The sequence below is a fragment of the Spodoptera frugiperda genome, chromosome 27 (assembly GCF_023101765.2).
Source record: "Spodoptera frugiperda isolate SF20-4 chromosome 27, AGI-APGP_CSIRO_Sfru_2.0, whole genome shotgun sequence".
NCBI classification, from domain to species: domain Eukaryota; kingdom Metazoa; phylum Arthropoda; class Insecta; order Lepidoptera; family Noctuidae; genus Spodoptera; species Spodoptera frugiperda.
In genome coordinates, this window is record NC_064238.1 from 7,762,981 (window position 1) to 7,786,688 (window position 23,708).

A 23,708-nucleotide genomic window follows, 5' to 3' on the forward strand; every position below is an offset into this window, starting at 1 on the left:
CAATAATAAGCACGGAATACAAATACCTAAAATAGAAATAAGGGGGTGGTCTACGACCTAATAAAACCTTTCAGACGTTAAGATTTTAGAAGTACCCATTAAAGACAATCTAATTTCAGTATGTAAGTAGTTTAATAACAGTGATAAAATAGCAACTTCATTTTAAAACAATTATTTAGGTTCACAACCTTCTGGGATGGCAGGGTTTACTTCATACATGTAGTCCATCGGGTTCTTCCTCTTCGATCTGCGATAAGCTTCTTCCACGGATACGAATGTTATGTAGCCAGCTAAAAAACCTGTAAAACAGAGGTTTCTATAATACATAACCGAATATATAATTTTATTTATATAAATACCAATGTCGCAGATGGTAGTAATGGGTGGGTGAGAGGCTCCCGTCCAATGAATCACAGGTTCGAGAAAGTTCTGGTAGGTAGATATGAGCGTTTACAATGCGGAATCCGAAATCTTGGTATTTGACGGTGCATAACTCTACTTAGTCGTTCTGGTTATATTATTTACGGAATTACGGAAGCCCAAAAATGTGATTACCAACTAGTATACAATATCACTCTTTGGAAAAGGAGGGTAGACGATAGTCGCCCCATGTAAAATTGTAATATTCTACTTCATGCCTAATCTAAAATCTATAAAAAGAAGGTGAATAAAAAAATTAAATAAACTATGTATTTATTAAAACTGTACATACAAGGGAGCCATGTACAAATAGTAGATAAGGTTCTTGGTACAAAGTTAGGGATTCCATAAGCAAAGGCTGTAGCAAAAGGCTTTTGTTCGTGCGGTGACAATTTATAATAAATTATTCCTCTTATAACTGCTAGATCACCAAAACGTCGTCCCATTTCTATAGAATTTTAAAATAATAAACCAATAAATTACAAAAGGAACAGAAATAATATTATGACAAATCTATCTGTTCTTCGAGAAATCATAGAAATCAATCAGTTTGAAAGTTGTTTTTCGTTATAATGTTAATTGCTGCTTGTTGTTAATGACCAGTGTTTTCTGTAATTAAATTCCAAAGACCGAAACCAATGCTAAAATTGACGAAAGTCCAGGGTTGCAAAATATTTTTTTATTTCATGGACAATGAAACGCTGTCATGCTGTCAAATTTAGTCAAATCAAACTTCAAAATGTTCAAATTCACAGTCAATCAGCTATTCACATGAAAAACAGGAATGATGAGCTAAATAAGGCCCATAGCACATGGCGTATTTTAAACGCGCAGGCGACGCGCGTATTAGGAACGCGCGTCTTCGGCGCCGTAGACGCCGATTCTTGCGTTTGCATTGATGATACAAGCGCGCGCATGAAGCGCGTATACGCGCAGTAGAAGCGCGTACAAATGAGCGGGGTAGAGATAGAGGGGGATGCGCGTTCACGCCACCACTGCGCCGCCCGCGCCTCAGTTCAAATTTTATTGTGTGCTGCGCATGTATTTAGTAAAATGGAACCCTTCGACACCGACCTTCAAAATGTTCAAATTCACAGTCAATCAGCTATTCACATGAAAAACAGGAATGATGAGCTAAATAAATGTTTTAAATTGATATCAAGAATTTTCTAAGCTACCGCTGTTCTGTAGTTTTTGATGATACCAACTAAACACTGGTTTCACTACTAGCGTTATCTGCCGCCACCGCCTTTATTGTCACTTCGCGCTTCGCCATTGTAAAAACGATCTTCATGGCAGCTAGTTGTGCTCTTGCGGTTTGAATTTGTGCAATAAATATTTACAATAAATAAAGTGCGATGTCGTCGGTTTGCTTGGCTGCTGGAGACACGTTTGTGCCAGTTAAAATTGATGAAAATGACCTGTATGCGGGAGTTTTAAAATTACTTAAAACTATTAGACCGAATTGGATTCAAGAAAATATTAAATTAAAGGTATGTTGGTAAATATGGAATTTATTTAATTTAACCAAATATTAGTAAAAAAATATTATCAATTTTTTATATTCCTTATCCAACAAAAAACTATTTATTTACATTTTTTTTTCAATTGTAGACTTTAACAGATGGAATAACTAATAAGTTAGTATCATGTCAATTTATGGAATCAAGTGGTGAAAAAGACATTTTGCTTGTTCGCATATATGGAAATAAAACTGATTTATTTATTGATCGCAGTGCAGAGATCAGGTAAATTTACAAATTCTTCATTTTTAATAATAAATATATTTCTACTGAGGCTCGTTTACCCCAGAATGATTGATTATAACATATTGTTGTTGTTTTTGTTCCCTTTGTAGAAATATCAAAACCCTCAATGTTCTTGGACTGGCACCTCAAGTTTATGGAATATTTGAAAATGGCCTGGCATATCAATACTACCCTGGAGTTACCTTGAATGTTGAATCAGTTACCAATGACAATATATGGCCCCTAGTCGCTACACAAATGGCCAAAATGCACAAAGTTCAACTAGGAAAAGAAGTATGTATACCAACTATTATAGATCCATAGCTAAAGCAAAACTTGTCACTCCACATTTCATGAAAGAATAGTAGGGCAGACAAATCGTGCATGATGAGAATTTCAGACTGCTCCTATATAGAAGTATATGAATAGGGAGTGTAGTAAATAAATGGTTACCCATCCAGGTATTGGCTGTGTGAACATAACTTAACTGCATTGGATGGATCACCTGCCATCATCGCAAGCATGTTTTTGCTAAGGTATGATTCACCTCATGTATGTTTAGTATTTGTGGAAAAATTATTCCATGTGACAATGTATGTATATGTAATTATATTACAATATCTAATATGTTGTATTTGTTGAACATATTTCAAATGGCAACAACTGAGACAGGATGTTATCTTCAATTCTCTAGATTGCAATGAATGGGTAGAATTCAAAAACAGGTGAAGGTGAGGTTGTCAAGTCTTCAATCTTTAAAATTCTAGATATTTCAAGGTACTGACACCAGGTCAATCCACTCACCCAACAATTTTTTTCAATTTTCGACTTTAAGACTGTAGATTAAAGTTGAAAGTTGGTCTGAACAATATTAAAAATAACATCAAAACATTAGTTTGTATAAAAATAAATATGTTGATAAGGAATTTGTTGACCAATAACAATATCCTCTATTATGTTCTGATAATTATCATGAATATTATATTACAGTCTAATGTCTAAAGATCTTTGATAAATATTGTGTATCAATGTTATAATTTTACAAAAGTAGGTACTATTCAACTTAAGTAGTAGTTGCTTCTTAGTACTTACAGGGCAGGATAGATTTGCAATAAGTATGTAGGTACCTAAGTACCTATCAAGTTTCTTTACACATCACATCACAGTCGCGCTCTTGAATTTATGTTGCAAGGCTAAGGGTAAGGTCACACTGGCAAACAACGTTGTGCGATTTTCGTCACACGTTTATTATTATTCAAATATTTTATACGTTAAATCGAATATCGCATAAATTAGCTATACGCGATTACGCGGTTTGAATAATTTTAGGAATGTTATTTTTTAATTGCGCCAAAACGTTGATAGGACTATTTTAGAGAATTATTTTCTTTTTTGAATATTTGCGCTATCGTCAGTTTAACGACAAATTGAACGACCCCAATCACTGAAAGGCTTAAATAATAAGGTGACGTGACATTAACTAAGACGTGAAACTCTTTCATTTCAAAGAATCGTACCACATGACATCTCGGTATATAATATCTTTCATAATCTAATCCTATAAGTACCAACAAGACATTAACTTAAATATGTATTAGGTTTTAAAATATTTATTTAGGGCTTCATGTCTGCCCGTGCCTTGACATAGTTGTATTTACTATTTATGATAATGTCATGACGATAAAATACCTAGATAAGTACTATTTTCTCTATAGTACTATAAGTACCTAAATCGTGCATTCTAAGATTTCTGAGTCTAGTCAAGTCTATATTGCATATTGTTTCGTCATGTTAGTATTAAACTGCACGCAAAACTACATGGTGCACAAATTATGTATTCGTATTTAAGTAGGTAGTACACGAAGCGTTATGTAATACCTACCTACCTAGTATAGTACTTATTACTAGGTTTCTAGTACATAATGATTACTATTCAACCGACTAGGTAGATAAGGCAAGGCCAATTTCTGCATATTTTGACACATATACCTAAGTATTCCATCAGACCACCACAGATGGGGTCCAGTAGGGCTGATGCCTGATCCGGAGCTGCGGACTACCTAGCGGGTTTACCGGGGCTCCGGTTCGAAAAGCAGGAGTAGGAACGGGGTGGTTTTTAGTCAGTAAGAGTCTGACACTCCCTCTCGCTTCGCTCAGGGCGAGAAAAGACATTGGATGATTTCCCCCCGCAAAAAAAAACCTAAGTATTTAATAATAATTTTAAATTGTTATTGTTATAATATAACAGCGAAGTAGCCAGCTACACTAAAAACCAGCGAATTTTCCAGTTATATCTAATACATTATCTAGCGTATAACGTATCCGGATTTATAATAAACTTATTTACAAATGATTAAAAGATTCCTATTCAGCGTCATGCAATTAGTTGCTAAGACTTTGACTGTCAATAAAAATCTGTTGAAAGCAAATCCTCCGCTAGCGCCGCTTGCCAGTTGCCCCCCATATCGTTTAATGTGTTAAGCATAAACAACGACGAATTATAATGTCGTCGTACGTGCACGACTATAAAACGAACTCTTATCTTCACACACACTCTTGATTATTTTCTTTTAAATACATTTGTACATGTAGATAGTGTAGTGTTATCTACTGGTATAAATTAAACTTTATTTCTCACATCAATTGCTTAGGTACTTTTGATTGTCTTATCTGTTAGGAGCACATTAGGTATGTTTTATAATAAGATTTGTATAGCAATATGTAATTAACAATTTGATACGCGCTGATGGGAGGGCAAGAAATGAAAATGTAATATGTATCTTTGATATCGAATTTGTTATCCTGAATGATGTACTCAAACTCAAACTCAAATCATTTATTGCATTCATGTGTACATTTAGATGATACATAATTAAAAGCATTTGTCTCAACATGAAACCCGGAGGTACGGCAATATATCCAAACCATGTATGTATTGTTAAAAAAATTGGCAGCTCTGGCCTTGTGGTTTAACGCAATTGTTCGATTACAAGGTCTTGAGTTGGATGTTTTCGAGTTAAGTAACTATCTTTTGACACAAAAAAGACAATTAAGTAAATAATACTTATGTATGTAGTATCGTTAAGTACGTACGTGACAATAATGTAAGATTAAGCGTGGAAACATACGTGAAATAGGAACCAAACATGAGAAACTTAGAATTACATAGTTTAAATACGTAGCTATTAGTTACTCTATTACCTAGGTATGTATTTTTAAATGAAGGTCACGTATTCAATTGCCCACCTATACGACTATACGAGTAGATTTGGTTAAACATCGGCATATAAAGGTCTGAGCATACTGCAACTTATTTCAATGCGTTGTCCTGCCAAAGCTGAAAACGTACTAGTCTTTCAAAAGAAAAAAAACACGAACCATTGTGTAGCTGTAGAAGGTACCTAGATAAACTAAGAAGGTACCTATATAAGCATTTGGCGTAGAAATTGCGATTCGTTCAAGTGTAGAACTATAAAATGCACTACCGATGAACGAATAAATAGGCTAGGCCAATCGTATCTATAAAAGTCTGTGTACATAAGAGTGTTATTTGCATTCTTGCCCTTATTTACTCCTTCGGCAAATAAAAAAGCGTATCCGTTCAATAGGTAGATGCCGACATATTTATCCCATCCCCACCTGGTTTCGCCATCCATCATTCATATCAATATTAATGATTGCGTGGAAAACTTTGCAGAGCTGCTAGAGCCAGGCAATAGGATGACGTAGATACCTCTATTTGTTAATGGATTTCAATGGATATTACACTTGAATGAGTTATGGCCGTTTAACAATAAACATTCATTCATGGTTCTACAGCAGTGATGATAATAGCTGACTTTTATATTACAGCTAGACAGATAAGGGGTTGGTAAACCCACACTTATTTGGTACTTACTGTCTTTGTTAATTTATGATATCTGTACCTAGCTATATAGTATGTACATACCAAATGTCTTTAGTGACGATAGGTTTCTGAAATATAGAAATAAATTCCTATAAATCTGATGTTTAGAACTAAAATAAATGTTATAGGTGACTAGGGTCGGTTGCCGTGAGTACTGGTAGTGGTAGTGCTCATTTATGAAATAGTGACGATCGGTTCCTCGATCAGCGTCGAAGAATCGCAACGTTCATATTCTTAGTTCGTTAAGTCTAATAAAGTCTCTTTGACAAGCAACCTAGTCTTCCGACTATTAAATTTATAAATCGCCTTCATTGTCGTCTAACTGTGAAAAAGGTATGAAATTATTTTAATTATTAAATGGAAACTATTTGACGCTGTTGCAGATACCGAAAGAACCATTTGTATGGGATAAAATTGAACAGTTTCTGAATTTACTCCCTGATCCATTTTCATCGGAAGAAAAGCAAGCCAGGTAAGTTACTTGGACATAACTTATGAAATTATGCATGTCTTAAAATTATTGCAGCTACTTGTAGATTGTAGACATCCATCAAATTCCGACATCTGAAACGGTTTTATCATTAACGCCAATAGCAACAGTCGAGTGCTTATTTTGAAGACTTATTTTGGAAAGATAAGATCATCAGCTTTATTACGATAACATGTCTATCGGTCATGTTTATCTTAAGTATGTATTTACCAATACAATGTCCATGAACGGCTTACGATTCCTTACGAACCAATCGAAAACTGTTTCTAAGTATAGGTAAATTGGTCAAAATCTGCTGAAAATAAAAAATGACGATCGTTTTCGTAATAATCGCAGCTTTTATACGATGTCTTGAGAAGTACCTAATAGATTACCTGACCATATCTTAATAGATCGTTAATCGAATCCCATTATTAAATTAAGCTTGGCATGATTTAGCCATTATCGCTCTAGTTATTGCTAGATTCAGTAAGCATTAGAATAATAATACAGAGTACCTATGATACCTACTAAAAGAAAGTCAAACTAAACAAAATTTATTTTCTCTTTTTTATAGATTCACAAATAGTTTCGGCTCGATAACTAAACTAAGGATAGAGTACGAGCGTCTTAAAACGCTTTTATCAAAAACAGAAAGTCCTATTGTGTTTGCTCACAATGATTTGCTTCTAGGAAACGTAATATACAACAAAGATGAAGGAACAATATCTTTCATAGATTATGAATATGCAGCGTACTGCTACCAAGCGTTTGACATAGCCAATCACTTCAATGAATTTGTTGGTAAGTATTAAAATGTTCTAGATACTGATTGGGCACTATATCTAGTCAGTTGAGAGGGTTCCTGTATCTACGCTTCCCAGTCTCCACCCAATTTGTGGGTAGAGCAATTTTTGAACTGAAATTATTTAATAAAATATCAGCTTCCGTATCCTCGTAATTTGATTTATTACACCTATTGGAATAGCCTTTTGCATCCTGTTTACTGTGTCAGTACGAGGTCAGGGCAATGAGGCGCTCTGATGAAGGATATCTCTTCCTGAATCATAAAATGCTTCTCGTTTTGTTTTCTAGGTCTATCAATAGACGACATCGATTACGACAGATATCCCTGCGAAGAGTTCCAATTCGATTGGATCAAAGTATACCTAGCAATGTACTTGGACATTGACCATCCTACAGAGCCACAGATTAGAAAAGTTTATAAAGAAGTTCAACAAATGTCGTTGCTGTCTCACTTCCTGTGGGGAATATGGTCGCTGGTGCAATATGAACATTCTGACATCGATTTTGATTTTGTAAGGTGAGTTTCTTTTATAGTTTTGAATCGTGAGTAATACATATTTTGTTAATTAGCGAACTAATTAACTTTTTTTTTCAGATATGCAGAAATAAGGTTGAACCGATATTACGAGCTAAGAGACAAGATTTTCAAACAGCTTAGTTGATTGACCGTTCGCATTCGTTGCCGTCTGACATAAGTGTGACCATCGTACCTAATCTAAGTTAAAAATGCAAATATAGAAATCAAGTACAACTACAAAGTAGATAAAAAAAATACCTAAGTTTGCCTATTGCTTAGCAATGATAATTGTAATTTATCGATATCAAAGAATACATTCCTAATCATTATTTATGTTTTCTGTTTATATCTAAGTAATTAAGTATAATAAATAATATATCGTTAAATATAAAAAACAGTAGATTTATTTTACCTATTTTAAATTTCACAATAAAATGTGCAGATAGTCACAACGACGACGTGTGTGCGAACAGTTTACTCCTTTGTAGAGAATCGTGGGGGGCAGAGTCTGACAAAGAATTTCGGAATCATGCTAAAGCATTTTATAGATACTTACACAGATAAAATTATACGGTAGAGAATTGCTGACACGCACGCAAGTATAAGAAAAATATGAGACGCCACTGTGATGACGTCGTCGTCATATACGTCGATAGCGTCTTACTTTTTTTAAATTGTTCGTAGGTACTTGGGTAAGACCTAGATTTCCCCCTTCCTCGGGTTATTCCCGCTCGGTAACACCATTTCGTCAACACTGTTGACGATCGGGAAAAAAAGTTTCGTTCGTTCAGTGTCCATGAAAACTGATAATCCACCGATGATAGTGGAAGAGAAGTATAGAAGACGGGTTCACGGGTCGCCTGATGATAAGCGATCAGCACCGCCCATAGGCAACAACAAAATCAGGGGTTTTGGAATGATATCGATGGTGTGGTAAATATGCTCGCTCCTATTACTAGTTACGATTACGATTCCTCACACGGAACTATCTGTGATCCATAGATTGTTCATCTAGATGGATGTGAATTTATACGAATAAAAATAATAAAGGAAAAAACATCAATAACATTAATATCGCGAGCCGAACGAGGTTACAGGTTCAATTATCGAGCCGAACAAAATATTTATCATGTACACCGCATCTTTACAATGGGTTAGACAGATCATATTCAATGTAGGTAGCACGGAGTAGTCACTAGGTATTCGCCAGTAATGTTACGAGTCCCACGTAATCAAGTCATCGACACTATCATGTACCATAGTTTGTAAAATATTTACTTACCATCATTTCACGACTATCGTTGCGTACACAGCTGCTCTGTAACACCGACACCTGTGCGATTTCCGCGTAGGACACTTGTTGATGGCATGGCACTCTGCACGGAGCAACCTGTTGTTATGACGCACAGATTGTTTTGGGTTAAAACTATACAGTAAAACACATTTCAACCCAAAATAATTTGTTTCAGATAAACATTTGGATATCTCTGTACACATTCATGGTTGTTAGAACCATGGAGGTAGGTGGAATCTACATAGCGCCACCTAGTACGATTTTTACATACCCCTGCCAACACACACGCACTTGTCTTGTATGATACAAGACAAATGTCGGCAATAGTGGTTCCACAATCCGTTTCGTTTCTTTCGTTCAAACTTTCGTCCATTCTATCTATCGAACCTACCTTAGCAATCCTAGCATACCTTCATTAGCTATCTAAGCATACCTTACTCAATTTTGCATCTACTTACTTTCATTATAAGTATGATATTTTCAAAGTTACAGGGTGAGGCCCTGTAACATTCATACAAGCAGTAAAATTATTTTCAGATGCTTCACACCTCCCCCACTCTCCCCACTCCTGTTGTTTGTACACGTGTATAGGTACAGTCACCATTAAAAGTAGATGAACACATTTAGATTTCCAAAATTGCTGTACACTGTATTGTGTCTAAATTGGACAACATAACAAGCACCCAAAATAATTTTCAATCATAAATAAGGTGACTTTTCAAGTCACTTAACCAAGTTATAATGAAAAAAGCAATACAAATTCTCGAATTTAAAGTTATTTGTATCATAATGAATAAGCTAAATTAATGTCAGCATGTAAATAATAAAAAATCTTGTTTTAAAAAAAATCAAAATACTGTTATATTTATACATACACAATAAATAAATTCATTATGAACATTAGTCTGGAACTTAAAATTGTATTCAGTTCTCTATACTTATCCATATGTAAGATCAATCTTGTTTTCATACTTGGTTACTACAAAATATTAAACAATATTTAGCTGAAAAACTGAAAATCTTATAAAAGTAGTTGGGAAAAAATAATAAAAGATCTTATTCATAAAAACATACAATTAATTATTGTTTATAATAATATCCTACCACAACATTGTCATTTTAATAATTTTAAATGATACAAGGCATACATTTCTGAGGCAGCGTGGATGTCATTTTTATGAATAAGATTACAGTCACATCATTAGTCAAATATATTCAGATATTGGAAGCATTGTTTTGTTTTTGGCTAATATCTGTTTCAAGTACATATCTTAATAAAACATTATACAATTAAGAATTGGCCGGTGACATTTTCCTTCAAACTCATGTAATAGTTCATCAATATCGTTATCTAAATCATCACTTTGAGCCATCTTAGTGACCATGTCACTGATCAAGAATGCACCAATAGTTGCTTCTTCATGGTTGTCTTGTATGTCCATATTCACAACATGGACTGGCTGGTTATACACTGATCTCCTTGATCCAAACCACTCAATAACTTGGTCGTACACCCTTTCTTCACACGTAATTATAACATCAAATCTCTCTGTTGATATCTGAAACTTCTCTGGGCTGGGCTTGATTCTTCTGTTTCTATCTAACATATGTAGAATGCCATTCTGTGTATAGTATACTTTGTCCTTCTCCAACAAATCGTTGTAAATGTCGTCGTACGGGACTCCAAATTCATAACAATTCGGTCGATCTGCAGAAGCACCTGGTAACTTAACCTTTTCTCCTGTTCCATAAGACTTTACGTTGAAGCCTTTCTTCGCCAGAAATGCATGAGCCTCCATACTTCGATTCATGTTCGAAGAACATACAACCGCTATGTAGATATCACACATTGTTTACAATGAACTTCGATTCTAGAGTGTAAAAAATAAATAAAACATTGCGATTAGTTATAACTTGCATAGAATAGTCATCGCATTTTCAACTTTTATAAGATACAAAGACGCATCATTAAACTACAATAAATTCGTCTATATTGTGATTATTACCGCGTATTAATGACCCCGAGAAATTAATTGTAGAAAAATCACACGAAGATTCATTCATAGATAATGAATGAAAGACAGATTTGGTTTTGTCACGAACGTCACGAAATCATGGCATGGTTTTGGCAATATTGGCAACGTCAATTGTTTTTTTTTTAATAAATTGTGTATGGTGACATGGATACACGTCTTTTTATCTACTATAAAGTATAAACCAAGGACGTTAAAAAAACTCTTTTTCAGTTTATTGCTGCATTTATAATATCGACTAACTATTTAGTTTTTCTGATAGGACGAGTGCAATTCATAGCTCTAGCGGAACAATCTGTCATCCTGTTTTCTTTAACTGTCAAATGTCAATGTCAAACGATTTCACTGAAATGTGAATGTCGGATCCATTTATTTTAGGTTAAATTTTCCCCTATAGTTATTCTTATTAAATATTAACTATTTGGGTTACATTCACAATTAATGAAGTTTCGTGAGCAATAATAGATAATATTTTATTCTCCGATTTCATTGTAAAGAGTATGTTAAGTGCACTATTTTTGGTATAATACGGTTTGATAACCCATTGCCAGTAAACATGAATAGTTTCCTGAAAAACTTATTTATTACAAGTTTGAAATCAAACCAGCTAAAAAGTATACACACCAGTGCGTCAGCTTTAGCATGGTCTAGAACAGACAACATACCGAAAAGTTTTTTGAGACATAATCAAAAGATATATCCTCCTCAATCACCCGATGAAGAACCCAGGCCTGCAGTAAGTTATGAATTTTGAACCAGATAGTTTTATAGAATACATTACCAATAAAAAATCCAAAGTTACAGTTATTTTATGTTGTTGTGTAATAAAATTAATTTTACAGCATTACATTGACTGTAATTTAGAATGCAAGTTTAATTTAGTCTAACTTTTATAAGTATCTTAAAATTGTAACTAGGTATAACTAGGCACAATAAACACAACTTTTAGGTGAATAATTAGTATTTAAAATTCTAAAGATGAACACAAACAAAAGTATTCATGTCTTAATATTCCTTAAACAATTACTTCAAACTATAATAGCAACTATTCTAGTTAGACTAGAGATTGAAATCCATTTGAAGGCATAATCTTCTAAAGGTATAATTTGTCTTGACCATCTTTATATTGTTCCTGAAATTATAAGATAGGAGTTAGACAACTATTATTATTATGCAAGTAATTCCTATTAATTGTGTGCATCTTTAAATACTTGGGACCCTTACAAACAATTATTATCATAGCTCTAGCATATTTCTCTTTTGACAAAACTGTAATTATTATTTTTATATTTTCAGTTTGTATGTCATCAAAAGACCAACATAAAATACAGCCCTGAAAAGCTGTGGTACATTGCCAGTTTTGTCAGAGGTATGACGGTTGATGAAGCTATAAAACAACTCAGTTTTGTACCAAAAAAGGGAGCAATATTTGTTAAAGAAGCCATACTTGAAGCTCAAGAACTAGCTGTAAAAGAACACAATGTTGAATTCAAAAGCAATTTGTGGGTTGGTAAGTAGCTAACTGTTTTTTTTTTCTATCTAATGTACATTACGTGTTTGTCTCCCAAGCATTCCTTGCTACCGTAAGCCACCATGACCTGCGTGTATTAACAACTTCCTGTACCCATAACATTTAATATACAAAGTCTACACTCAGTCAAAAAAACCATAGCCTAAAATAATATTTCACTTATATTTTTTTAGCTGAATCTTTTGCTAATAAAGGAATGGTAGTAAAGGGAATAAGAAGACATGCCAGAGGTCGTATGGGCCAAGTGAGGTACCAGTTCAGTCACTATTTTGTGAGGTTGGAGGAGGGGAAACCACCAGCAGACTACTATAAGAGAAATCCACAGACACCTCAACAACAACTTGCTAATTGGCTGGAACAAATGAGGAAGAGAAAGATTATAAATTCATATTAAGTTGTACATCATTTATTAATTCGATTATTTAGAAATATAAATTAGCATAGAATCATTTATCTTTATTATTTCATCTTTTATAATTTCCCTACTGTTATCAAAATATCTTTTTAACTACTTTAAAGACATATTTTATGGTAAAACTTAACTAGTTTAAGTCACAAATTTGATAAAAATAAATTATTATTGCTATGTACTATAGTATTCCATTAAACTATAATTTATTGGGTTGATTACATTTCTAACTAAATTATTATTTATACTACAAAAGTATAAATTAATATTCATATCAGAATATTAGTCTAATTAAGAGATACTTAATAAAATAATATAAATGTTTTTCTAAACTTAATTGTAATGGGTGTTCGTGATTATTAATAGCTAAGCAAGCCCAATAGAAGCTTAGTTATGGCTGTGTTCAATCTTCTTAGATATTTTTTAAACCACTTAATTTACCCTGGTAGTAATACTTTAAGATTAATAACATGAAAGTCTCATAGAAATAGGCAAGCAATATAAAAAATAGTGATAAACGAACTACAAAGCAAAGGGTAATTTATATGGATAGCTTAACCTATGACATAAAAGTGATCATACATTTAAAGAATTCCGGGGCTCTGGTTTCTTGGGTACATAACCATAAAGGAAAATTGAAAATATCACGAATATTGTGCCAATAGCAAACTGTACAGTTAGGTTGAAATTGAATATGTAGATGGAGGCTACACAAGATATGATGATCGCAACTGATGTTGCAAAACCCTTTAATATGTTATCTGCGTATTTTACGACCACAGCAACTATGAGACCCCCTGCTGCTTGCAATAAGACTAGATACCAAACAAAAGCATCAAAGCCTTTCAATAAATTGTTTTGTGTTCCTTCATTTATAAGGTAAGTAATGGTTCCGAATGGCAATGATAATAAACTCAACTGCACATTTCTCATCCATACCTGAAACAATATAAGTCACAGTTTATATAAAATATAAGTGTGTGAGTCACAAAATATTAAGAAAATTCCCCGATAAATATCATTTGACTAGTTGCGATTAGAAATTCTCGACGCCGAACGTGTTATCCAACCAAAGCATTTTAATTTCTAACTTATTTTGAGATTATTATGTTTTGTTTTTCATAAATAAGGCGTGGGTAGTAAAACTAACTGCTGAAATGAATCAGTAATTATGAAATACATTTTTTGTGATACACAGGGAAATTTATCACCCGGACGAAGTCGTGGCGAATTGATAGTTACGTATTAAATTACAATAACAACTGGACGACCTTGAGCATCGCCTTTTGTATAATTACAACATAATACAGTAGAAACCGTTTTATTGCTATGCAAATTGAATTAAAAGAATGATGTGGAGACAGGTGTTCAGTATTCACATTAGACAAAACTGTTTACTTCACAGGTGGCACCAGCAGTGCAGTCAATAATCGCCCTTACTGCTTATACAATAAAGATAAGAGATTCAAGGACAAAGTGTGGTTGACCACTTCGTTTGTTAGGAAATAAAGACGAATAAACAATGCTATCTAAATATTAATAAACAACTTAGTTACAATAGCACTTACAGATATGTCTGATTCTTTAAGTACTTTCTCAAAGTATATTCCTGCGAAACCAGACAAGAAACATGCTGCTAGAGCGGCACTAAATCCTATGATCTTGGATTGCTCTGGTAAATGTGATTTGACATGTGCTTTTTCTGTTGAAGACAATTGTACAATAGCTACACCAGCTGCTAAGATAACTAATGCCAGCCACTGCCACTTTTTGAGCTGTCTTTTCAATACCACAACAGCAAAAAACGCTGTTGTTAATATTTTTAGCTGATATGTAACCTGGAAACAGAACACAAATATTATTATACATAGGAAACTCAACAATGTAATTATTAATTCAATTTGGTTAAATATAAAGTGATAGATTTGCTATGAATATTTAACTAAAATATTACCTGGTAAGTAGCAGCATCTAAATTAGATGCTGACACATAGAGCAAATTGTTCTGTACTATGTACAGAAATGAGGGCACACATACTCTTAAAGTGTCTCGAATATTCAATACAACTATTTTGTACATAGATTGGACCCCTTTTTCTACACCACCAGATTCGTGCATAACAAGACCTATGCATATTATAAGTTTAAACACTTCTGCCATTAACACAGCTGAAATATGATAAAAACAAATGGTTAATGCATGTTGACACTGATTAGAGTTCTCTGTAACATACTTTTTATTGTATGATGATAAGAGAGTAAAGAATTAAAACAATATTTACCAGCTGCTGATGAAAACATTTCTACATCTCTAGTTCGGGCATACCTCATGCTAAGCCCTAATGCTGCATTTTGTACTGTTAGTATCACCAAGCTTACATACTTAATATATCCTGTAAACAATACAATAATAATTATATTATCTGTAAATTAGTCTATTTTATAATCAATGTTTTTTTAAAATTAAATATATTTCTTACCATAATTATTAAATCTTCGATTATTTGATTTTTTTGCGTCACTGTCCATTTCTTCTGGTGTGTTAGGTTCTGGTTCTGGTGCTGCCGTTGCCGAGTCCTGAAGTTGTTCTGCTTCTTCACTCAATACAGGTTCTGACTTTACTACAGCCTCCTCAGGTGTGTCAGTTGGATTCATAGGAACCTTTTAAAATGATAATATACACATTAAATAAATTAATGATAAGTCAACTGATTAAATCACTACTAATTTGATTTTTGGCAAAGATATAACTTAACACATATTTTTTATTGCCGTGTCTAAACTAAATGATAAGAGTGTAATCGCGAATACGTGGAATCTATTCAGTATAAAACTAGTGTGAGTGATTGTGATATGGAGTCAACATAAATTCTATGTCAATGCAGTGCCAAAGTGATTTAAATATTACTTACAACACCACATTTTTATTTTTGGCTAGTACCAACAAACCATAACAGGAAGCTGTTTTGATTTTGCTATATGAAGATCTGGGAGTAAATAAAATTTAACTTATAGTTTCTATTTAAATTCACACATTATAAATATTATAAACACAATGTAATTATAGTATGGGATAGTGTACCGTTTTTAGTCTTCAGTTTAATACATTTACTAGGTAATTATTAATATTAAAGTGTATATTATATTGAACTTTTCACTTGTTTAATAATATTATTAAATACGAATTAAGTTTACTGTTGACGTCGGCAACTTGCTGCAATACAAAATGCAACGTCAATGAACTGTTGACATTTGCTTGACATTAAAACCTTTCACATTCTTAGTCTAGAATTGCCAGTAAAAAAATGCATTTTATTCACACGGTGTAAATCACACCTTATTATTTAACATAATCTTAAATTGAAAATCTGAATAATTGAAAATTATTAATAATTTTACCAAATTATTAATAATAACCACATGTTTTGGTAAATGTGAATAATCGATCGAAATTTATTACTTTTTGTAGAAATTATTAATAATTCACGACACATATTGGTGAAAGTAATAAAATAAATATAAACTCAATGTTTTTTGACCAGCAGGTATTTATTTATTATATTAACACAGTCTTACGATTATATTAATTAGAAATCACACAAACAAGGTTACTTGTACTTGCTTTAAAACGAAAGGACAACAAATTCACACATTCTGAACTAGAATATTAAATAGTGCCCTTCTAGGGCACATTTATCTGGGCTCGCTGTCATTGCAGCGGTAAGTCCCCTGTTTGAGTAGTGGCTAGAGAGACGCCACGGCGTCCTCACCGCCTGACGCAGTTGCTTACCGGACATGGGAGTTTGGGTAGGTTCCTGTTACTGATTGGGCGGGAGGTACGCACGGGTGTCATCACTGCGAGGACCGCCCGGAGGACACGGTGGAACATAAGGTGGCGGTCTGCCGTGCAAGGGCTGATCACCACCGTGTCCTCAGGGATGTGGTCAGTGACGACGACCTCTCGCGCCATGCATTGGTTCAGGCCATGGTACGAAGCAAGGGGGACTGGGATGCCGTCCACCTTTTGCGAAGCCGTCATGCTAGCTAAAGAAGAGGCGAGGCGCGTGAGAGAACGAACCTCCTCACGCCCCAGCCGTCGCTAGACACTCTGGGCGTCGGGGATCGTGCAAGGGATTGTACAAGTACAATATATTGCCGTTTAAATTAAAATTAAAATGACATCTTGGCCACTTATTACATTTATCACCACTAGGGTACAATTATTAATAATAACCGATAAATGTGATAAATTTATCACTTTTACCTCGAGTTTCGGTATATAGATAATTATTAATAATTTTCAATTATTCACTCTAACCGTAACAAGTACATGTTTATTTAAAAATTCTATACAATTTAGAATTAAGTTTATCATGTTGTGAAACCTATTAACGTATTTTTAGCATAACACGAGATTACTATACGTTTAACGAGATCGAAACTAGAGTGCGTTCGGCGCTTTCGTTCGAGGGTGGATTCAAAATTTGCCTAGAAAACTGCAAATACATTATTATTTCAATTACTTTGTTGTCAGACTATTGGTTTAGCTGATTGTATGAAACTGTTAGAAACAATTTTTAAATGTTCCATTGACCGGTACTATTCATTTATCTGCATTATAACGAACACAAGACATCTATAAAGAAAATTCCACCATCTCCAATCTATGAGAAAATGACATGACGAGAAAAGAGAAACAAAATAATTGCTTTATAAGGTTTTAATTAAACATCTAAAACATAAATTATAATTGATTACTTAATTACAACACTTATTTATTGATCATTTTCAAAATCAGCAGGATTCTTGCGTGCAAGGCGCTTGTGCTCCCTCTCTACACCTTCATAGACCAGGTAACCAAGGATGAAAGCTGAAATAATGGAAAATAACATTAAAAATTATTATCAACAGATATCTGTCCTATGAAGTTAATACTACATGGTACACACACATTGAAAAATTCTGATTTAAATTTAATACTGGATTGTTTATGAAGTGGTAATCTAGTTAAGTTTGTTACTGAAGCAAAAAGTGAGATTACTTCGAGTTACAAATGAATTCAATTTAACATTTTAATGAGAAACAAATTTTCATATTCTATTCTATAATATTCTAACTTCTAAGTACTACAATGTTAGGGTTAGATATTGGCCACCATTTTTACTGCGAATAACCCATTACAATTGATTTTTAAAATCTTTTAACACACACATAACTAGTAGAGCTTTTCTCCATTCTGGTATGTTTCATATAACAATGTTGTTCTTTATAATATAGTAGAATATCCACAATAAGACAATACTTATCAAGAAAATTACGACTAAATTTAACCAATCCATGATAATAATCATAAATTGCATAAGTCTAAGAAACTTCAAGAATTCTTTCGATAATCTAAGGGATAATCTCCTCATCTATTAAAATCCGCCTCTAGGGATATTCACTGAGTAAACTAGCAATTTATATCATCAAAAACTTACGTGGGGCGACCTTAAAGACGCTCTCACGGAATCTGCGGAACATGTTGGGGATTCCATTGGATACAGCTCCAGCATATGCACGTTGTTCATGTGGCGACAACTTGTAGGTGATCAATCCACGGATTTTAGCAAGCTCTCCGAAGTGTTTTCCCATTTTCGGTTACTGATTTTATACTGAAAACTGAATTATATAACCAATAATGCAGCTCAGCTCGCTCCACTATTATTTCAAATGTCAAATAAATTGACATTGACACAAAGTTGCCATAGAATATAGAGAGTTGTCTGGTATGACCAAAAAGTAGTTTCTTTTTTTCCCTTCAAATCAGCTGCTTTTCTCTGACATTGCCATGAATTATTTTTGTTATTGCCAAATGTCAACGTCAAAATTAATCAAATTCGTAAACGAGAAGGGTGTTTGGTGGGCGATTTCGATGTTTTCTATTTAAAATAGTTATTTACATCGATTGCTTAACAAGAACCAACTTTTAGATTAATCCAGATCCGACGAAAATATTATTTCTGTTTACTTTGATCCGATAGAGTGCTTGTCAGTGGGTAGTAACTATGGAAGAAGTGGATTCTATTATATTGCATTTCCTTCGCTCATTAAATATGTAGGTCTTTTATATTAGACAATCTTATTAGCAGTGCATGTCTAACAGTTAATTGCAAATATAACAATATCCAACAAACTTTTAGTTAATTAGAACTTTATTTTTTTCAGCAATATCAATGATGAGATCAAGAATATTAACGAATTGCCTGTTCACATCATCATTGAGTCAGCATCAACATGTTTAAGTGCAATTAATCCGTCTATAAAAGTAACCAAGAACTTGCCATCTGGCATATCTCATAGGATAGAAGTTGCTTCTCAAATAGCATCTGTTTGTAAGGTGAGACATTTTTAAAATTAAATATTTATTTACAATTATTTTGCTAATGACTCTCTTCTTCAATTACAGGACTTAGGCTACAAGAATGATGTAGGTTATCAAACCTTCTTGTACCACAATGAATGTGAGCTTAGACAAGTGTTTATGTTTTTGATTGAAAGGCTACCTAATGAAGGCAAACAGGTGTCTGCAAGCTTACCCTCGGCTAACAAGAAATCTTTGCTCAAACAAGACATCAGCAACAAAATTGCAGAAGAATTAAAATCTATTTGGATCCCACCTTGCTGTAAACCTAATTCTAATAAGATTGGAGACTTTAGTACTATAGGTAAAGTATTGTCTACATTCAATTGTTACTATAGTCAATATTTTAATGTTCTGTTTGTTTCTGGCATGACTTAACATTTGCCTTAGAGTTCTTGAGGCCTTATGGTGATGTGCAAATCTTTTTGCAGGTGTGAATACATCTTACAGTCAGATAAATTTGAGTGATGAACAAGTAATAGAAAAGCTACTAAAAATAAAAGAGCTAAGCAAAACTAGTGTGTCCCTGAAATCAAGTGAACCAGTCAAGGAACCAAGTACAGATGAACAGACTGTTGTTGAAAAGCCTGCAGTAAAACAAGATCCAAACAAGAGTCTTAAAGAATTAAAAGAAATGGCAATTGTATTGAGACAGAAATTAGACACTCTTGAGAGTGAGAAGAATGTTATGGAAGTTGAATATTCTCAGGTAATAATATACATATAATATCTGTAATATGAATAAAAAATCTAGTTTAATTTAAATCTATACTAATATATAAATCTGAAGAGTTTGCATGTATGTGCTAATCTCCAGAACAGCTGGTCCAAATTGTATAATATTTTTTTGTATTGGATAGTTCATTTTTGGAGGAAGGTTATATGCTATAAAACATCATGCTACACTCAATAGGAGACAAGCAGAGTGTGTGAAACTGCACAGAAGTAGCTAGTTATTACTATTAGTATTAGTAGCTATTACTATTAGTAGTTGTTATTGGAAATTAATAAAATGTTACAGGCACAAAAATCGTTTGAAAAAGCTGAAGCAGATTTGAAAAATGTCCACAACATTCTCACAAGTATTGGTGTAACTGATGTTGATGCTGATGGTGTTACGGATGGTTTGATAGAAAAAGTACAAAAGAACATCAACAGCTTACACAGGCAGAGTGAAGAATTAACTTCCAGGAACCTCTCTCTAATGGTTGAAATAGATAAAATTACCAGCAGTATGGACATGATGGAAGTATGTATCAGATATTACTTTCTCTTTCATAATATAAAAAAAGGTTAATAATAAAAAATGTTACTTAAAATTATGTTGTTTCCAGTCTGAAAGGAGCAGATGTAAAAAGATTTTGACCACTTTAAAAGAAACAGCAAAGGCATTGAAAGAAGAATGTGAGAAGAAAGAAATTTTGGGCAGTCAATTGAAGGAGAGTTATGGGAAACTGAGAGGTGGCAATAAGAGGTCTGATAAAATAAGTTCTAGCACTACTATAAGAATAATATATTTATTTTTAAAGTCATCCTATGGACCTTGTTCCTTCAGTTTATAAAAATTTATTATGCCAAATTGTTTCATTTCAGATCAATTTATACAAAACGTATTTTGGAGATAATAAGCAATGTTGATAAACAAAACATGGAAATAAAGAAGATATTGGATGACACAAGACAGTTACAAAAAGAAATAAATACTTTGGAAGGTCAATTAGACAGATGCTTCTCAATAGCTGATGAAACTCTCTTCAGGGTAAGTAGATTTCTACTACTAGGGTTTAATTGGGCTCATATAGTTATTACTCTTTTAGAGACTATTTCTCTACTACATATGTACTACAGACCTTATCTTAACATACAGATTTATTTTTCCAATATTGATTTTTTATAATATTTCTTATTCATTATGTTTTTTGGCTTCTCACGTTATTATTTGACGTCTGTCGCGTTGCCGCCGTGTCGTGTCGCGGAATGCTGATCATGAATATGAGCCTCTAGCATAATTTGATACTAGTCGAGATTTTTGTCTTGTCTTATGAAAGTTATAATAATATTTCTTGTGTTTTCAGGATGCTAAAAAGGATGACCAAGCAAAGAAGGCATACAAACTTCTAGCTCTTTTACATTCAGAGTGCAATACAATTGTATCACTTGTCAACGATACTGGCACTTTGGCAAGGGACATTGTTGATTTAGAAGAAAATATTAAGACTGAGACTGCCAAGAGAACTGAAGATACTCTGAGGAAAATACAGCTTGATCTCACCAGGATCCAGGAAGAAGCTTAAGCATTTATATATGTGCTTCTTGCCTTATTTAAAATTACATTACATAATTATTATTTGTATCATTCCATATTAATACTAATGGTAGCAATACAAAGTGTATCAAATAACACACTTAAATTATATATCTCATGTAAATTATATTAAAGTTTTAATATATTGTATAAATTAATGTTCAATAAAATAACCATCTATGTAATCTAATATTTTATTCTAACATCTTAAAACCCTACTTCCTTTTCGGTAGAATCTCGGGTGGTATATAATCTTCATCAGTAGTTTTGCTTGCTTTTTTCTTTGTTACAGTCTTGTCAACAAGTTTCTCTTTTTCTTCTATTTCAAGATCAATTTTATCTTCATTTTCAAAGAACCATAGTTTCTGTTCTTGTTCCTGCATTTCATTTTGCTTTTGTTGAATGAGTTGGATCCTGCGCGCCCGATCCAGCCTTTGAGCTTGTTCTTGAAGTTTTTGTTCTCTTAGTTTCGCCCATGACTCAAATAGCTAAAAAAAAACCACAACAAATGAACACATACATTTCACCAGATACAAGTCCTATGCAAATAGTTACTTCATGCTAAAATTATAAATACCAATTTTGTAAAATTTACAATAGATATAACACAAAAAAGTAAACAATAATAGTTACCTGCTTCTGCTGTGAAACATCATTCTTATGTGTTTTATTGATGGCATTCTCAATTGCATTTTTCAATGTCTCTTCTAAAGACGCTTCAGTATTCTGTTCAGCTTTACTTAAGGTTGACATACAATTTTCTAAGATGGGTTTGAATTCGGCTTCAATAACAGCATTTTCTTTCTCCAAAACTTCTATGACCTCCTTGTATACTTTAAATGATTTCTCATTGCTTATTTTCTGACTGAAAGCAGCCAGTTTATCATACTTCTTGTACTTAAGCCATCCAATAATTTGTAGATTGTTATTTAAATTGTTGTCTGCTCTCTCTGAAATCCAAGCTAATGTTTTGCCAGATAGTAAAAGGGTGTCTTTGATGTCAAAGTGATCATCAAAGAAGGGATTTCGAATAAATTTGACTCTGATTTTAATTTCTTCAACCTTCTTGTTTTTCTCTTCAGGTGGGGCAGGTTCTGATGGTGTTGGTGTGTAAGTAGTGATATATTTGTAGCAAGCATATTGGCACAAAGCACATGTTAGTTCATGATTAAATTCCTCTTGCAGCATTACTAAAGAAGCTACTCTAGCAGCAAGTTCGTAGTTATTCAATGTTAACAATTTATCCAGTAACATATTTGCAGTATAGTCATCTAGGAAAACACCAAAGTTTAGAGGATCTTTTAATATTTCTACCAGCTCCTTTACATCACCAAACTCCATGAAATTCCGTACAGTAGCTTGTTGTGTTGATTCCAACATATTGCCGGTTTCTGCCGTGGTTCGGAGTTTATGCAGTAGATCCTTAAGCTCTTCTAGATGGCCCTGATCTTTGATTGCGTTAGCAAATATATCAACATCTATGGCGCTTAAGACACCTTTTGAGGAATAATTTTGATCTAGTACATTGTAGAAATCATGAATATTGATCTTATTAAATACAGGCGACGAGTTCATGTTATTCCAAGCTTCTGTACATTTGTATTCCTTGGACAAAAAATTCTTTTTATGTATGATAACTGGACACACATTATTCTTAAAAAGAAGTTTTCGGTAATTACGTAACATTTTGAGGTCTGGTTAGATAAATTTCGATTCAAATTCAATTTATTTTTACTTATTTTACAACCTGAAACGAAAGTTTTTAGGTTATCTCACAATTCAACAATATTCATACATTGACATCTGACATAACTGTCAACGTCAAATTACTTTGACAGCGAGAGCTTGGTTGAAGGAAAATTATT

The 23,708-nt window shown here is 33.3% G+C and overlaps 8 protein-coding genes across 9 annotated transcripts; 3 read left to right on the forward strand and 5 right to left on the reverse strand.

Annotated features, from left to right (window-relative positions):
* Window positions 1-160: 160 nt before the first annotated feature.
* LOC118263318 (cytochrome b-c1 complex subunit 8) lies at window positions 161-1,634 on the reverse strand. Its single transcript, XM_035575233.2, has 3 exons — window positions 1,495-1,634; window positions 713-1,152; window positions 161-299 (listed from the first exon to the last, which is right to left on the reverse strand). The coding sequence occupies exons 2-3, from the start codon at window positions 864-866 to the stop codon at window positions 172-174; spliced, it is 282 nt and encodes a 93-aa protein (XP_035431126.1). The 5' UTR covers window positions 867-1,152; window positions 1,495-1,634; the 3' UTR covers window positions 161-171.
* A 129-nt stretch (window positions 1,635-1,763) lies between these two features.
* Window positions 1,764-8,263, forward strand: LOC118263317 (ethanolamine kinase). Its single transcript, XM_035575232.2, has 7 exons — window positions 1,764-1,913; window positions 2,035-2,168; window positions 2,279-2,462; window positions 6,459-6,547; window positions 7,122-7,348; window positions 7,640-7,868; window positions 7,947-8,263. Exons 1-7 carry the CDS (start codon window positions 1,779-1,781, stop codon window positions 8,011-8,013), a joined length of 1,065 nt encoding a protein of 354 aa, XP_035431125.1. The 5' UTR covers window positions 1,764-1,778; the 3' UTR covers window positions 8,014-8,263.
* Window positions 8,264-9,995: 1,732 nt separating this feature from the next.
* Window positions 9,996-11,293, reverse strand: LOC118263316 (RNA polymerase II subunit A C-terminal domain phosphatase SSU72). Its single transcript, XM_035575231.2, has 2 exons — window positions 11,169-11,293; window positions 9,996-11,033 (listed from the first exon to the last, which is right to left on the reverse strand). Exon 2 carries the CDS (start codon window positions 11,010-11,012, stop codon window positions 10,434-10,436), a length of 579 nt encoding a protein of 192 aa, XP_035431124.1. The 5' UTR covers window positions 11,013-11,033; window positions 11,169-11,293; the 3' UTR covers window positions 9,996-10,433.
* A 235-nt stretch (window positions 11,294-11,528) lies between these two features.
* Window positions 11,529-13,175, forward strand: LOC118263314 (39S ribosomal protein L22, mitochondrial). Its single transcript, XM_035575228.2, has 3 exons — window positions 11,529-11,931; window positions 12,492-12,705; window positions 12,900-13,175. The coding sequence occupies exons 1-3, from the start codon at window positions 11,752-11,754 to the stop codon at window positions 13,118-13,120; spliced, it is 615 nt and encodes a 204-aa protein (XP_035431121.2). The 5' UTR covers window positions 11,529-11,751; the 3' UTR covers window positions 13,121-13,175.
* Window positions 12,192-16,385, reverse strand: LOC118263313 (UDP-N-acetylglucosamine transporter). Of its 2 annotated transcripts, XM_050705512.1 has the most exons (8): window positions 16,218-16,382; window positions 16,048-16,122; window positions 15,616-15,796; window positions 15,418-15,528; window positions 15,090-15,304; window positions 14,704-14,973; window positions 13,718-14,074; window positions 12,192-12,327 (listed from the first exon to the last, which is right to left on the reverse strand). In XM_050705512.1, exons 3-8 carry the CDS (start codon window positions 15,788-15,790, stop codon window positions 12,289-12,291), a joined length of 1,167 nt encoding a protein of 388 aa, XP_050561469.1. In that variant the 5' UTR covers window positions 15,791-15,796; window positions 16,048-16,122; window positions 16,218-16,382; the 3' UTR covers window positions 12,192-12,288. The 2 variants fall into 2 exon arrangements, with proteins under 2 accessions (XP_050561469.1, XP_035431120.2); XM_035575227.2 differs by lacking the exon at window positions 16,048-16,122 and having other exon boundaries at window positions 12,194-12,327; window positions 16,218-16,385.
* A 1,455-nt stretch (window positions 16,386-17,840) lies between these two features.
* LOC118263315 (cytochrome b-c1 complex subunit 8) lies at window positions 17,841-18,865 on the reverse strand. The gene is made up of 2 exons (XM_035575229.2): window positions 18,616-18,865; window positions 17,841-18,005 (listed from the first exon to the last, which is right to left on the reverse strand). Exons 1-2 carry the CDS (start codon window positions 18,767-18,769, stop codon window positions 17,911-17,913), a joined length of 249 nt encoding a protein of 82 aa, XP_035431122.1. The 5' UTR covers window positions 18,770-18,865; the 3' UTR covers window positions 17,841-17,910.
* A 125-nt stretch (window positions 18,866-18,990) lies between these two features.
* Window positions 18,991-22,028, forward strand: LOC118263310 (coiled-coil domain-containing protein 22 homolog). Its single transcript, XM_035575220.2, has 8 exons — window positions 18,991-19,232; window positions 19,343-19,514; window positions 19,584-19,842; window positions 19,970-20,247; window positions 20,560-20,787; window positions 20,873-21,012; window positions 21,132-21,297; window positions 21,614-22,028. The coding sequence occupies exons 1-8, from the start codon at window positions 19,183-19,185 to the stop codon at window positions 21,830-21,832; spliced, it is 1,512 nt and encodes a 503-aa protein (XP_035431113.2). The 5' UTR covers window positions 18,991-19,182; the 3' UTR covers window positions 21,833-22,028.
* LOC118263312 (28S ribosomal protein S27, mitochondrial) lies at window positions 22,022-23,655 on the reverse strand. The gene is made up of 2 exons (XM_035575223.2): window positions 22,477-23,655; window positions 22,022-22,331 (listed from the first exon to the last, which is right to left on the reverse strand). Exons 1-2 carry the CDS (start codon window positions 23,527-23,529, stop codon window positions 22,059-22,061), a joined length of 1,326 nt encoding a protein of 441 aa, XP_035431116.2. The 5' UTR covers window positions 23,530-23,655; the 3' UTR covers window positions 22,022-22,058.
* Between the last annotated feature and the right edge of the window lie 53 nt (window positions 23,656-23,708).

What these genes read in the sequence shown, in the direction of transcription:
- LOC118263318 (XM_035575233.2), bottom strand. Translation starts at nt 866, where the DNA reads ATGGGACGACGTTTTGGTGATCTAGCAGTTATAAGAGGAATAATTTAT. An exon ending in TATTTGTACATGGCTCCCTT is followed by an intron (nt 300 to 712) that starts GTATGTACAGTT and finishes TCTGTTTTACAG; the next exon opens with GTTTTTTAGCTGGCTACATA.
- LOC118263317 (XM_035575232.2), top strand. Translation starts at nt 1,779, where the DNA reads ATGTCGTCGGTTTGCTTGGCTGCTGGAGACACGTTTGTGCCAGTTAAA. An exon ending in GATCGCAGTGCAGAGATCAG is followed by an intron (nt 2,169 to 2,278) that starts GTAAATTTACAA and finishes TTCCCTTTGTAG; the next exon opens with AAATATCAAAACCCTCAATG. An exon ending in TCACTTCAATGAATTTGTTG is followed by an intron (nt 7,349 to 7,639) that starts GTAAGTATTAAA and finishes TTTGTTTTCTAG; the next exon opens with GTCTATCAATAGACGACATC.
- LOC118263316 (XM_035575231.2), bottom strand. Translation starts at nt 11,012, where the DNA reads ATGTGTGATATCTACATAGCGGTTGTATGTTCTTCGAACATGAATCGA.
- LOC118263314 (XM_035575228.2), top strand. Translation starts at nt 11,752, where the DNA reads ATGAATAGTTTCCTGAAAAACTTATTTATTACAAGTTTGAAATCAAAC. An exon ending in ATGAAGAACCCAGGCCTGCA is followed by an intron (nt 11,932 to 12,491) that starts GTAAGTTATGAA and finishes TTATATTTTCAG; the next exon opens with TTTGTATGTCATCAAAAGAC. An exon ending in CAAAAGCAATTTGTGGGTTG is followed by an intron (nt 12,706 to 12,899) that starts GTAAGTAGCTAA and finishes ATATTTTTTTAG; the next exon opens with CTGAATCTTTTGCTAATAAA.
- LOC118263313 (XM_050705512.1), bottom strand. Translation starts at nt 15,790, where the DNA reads ATGAATCCAACTGACACACCTGAGGAGGCTGTAGTAAAGTCAGAACCT. An exon ending in AATGTTTTCATCAGCAGCTG is followed by an intron (nt 15,305 to 15,417) that starts GTAAATATTGTT and finishes ATCATATTTCAG; the next exon opens with CTGTGTTAATGGCAGAAGTG. An exon ending in TAGATGCTGCTACTTACCAG is followed by an intron (nt 14,974 to 15,089) that starts GTAATATTTTAG and finishes TTCTGTTTCCAG; the next exon opens with GTTACATATCAGCTAAAAAT.
- LOC118263315 (XM_035575229.2), bottom strand. Translation starts at nt 18,769, where the DNA reads ATGGGAAAACACTTCGGAGAGCTTGCTAAAATCCGTGGATTGATCACC. An exon ending in CGTCTTTAAGGTCGCCCCAC is followed by an intron (nt 18,006 to 18,615) that starts GTAAGTTTTTGA and finishes CCATTATTTCAG; the next exon opens with CTTTCATCCTTGGTTACCTG.
- LOC118263310 (XM_035575220.2), top strand. Translation starts at nt 19,183, where the DNA reads ATGGAAGAAGTGGATTCTATTATATTGCATTTCCTTCGCTCATTAAAT. An exon ending in TTCCTTCGCTCATTAAATAT is followed by an intron (nt 19,233 to 19,342) that starts GTAGGTCTTTTA and finishes TATTTTTTTCAG; the next exon opens with CAATATCAATGATGAGATCA. An exon ending in CTGATGAAACTCTCTTCAGG is followed by an intron (nt 21,298 to 21,613) that starts GTAAGTAGATTT and finishes TTGTGTTTTCAG; the next exon opens with GATGCTAAAAAGGATGACCA.
- LOC118263312 (XM_035575223.2), bottom strand. Translation starts at nt 23,529, where the DNA reads ATGTTACGTAATTACCGAAAACTTCTTTTTAAGAATAATGTGTGTCCA. An exon ending in ATGTTTCACAGCAGAAGCAG is followed by an intron (nt 22,332 to 22,476) that starts GTAACTATTATT and finishes GTTTTTTTTTAG; the next exon opens with CTATTTGAGTCATGGGCGAA.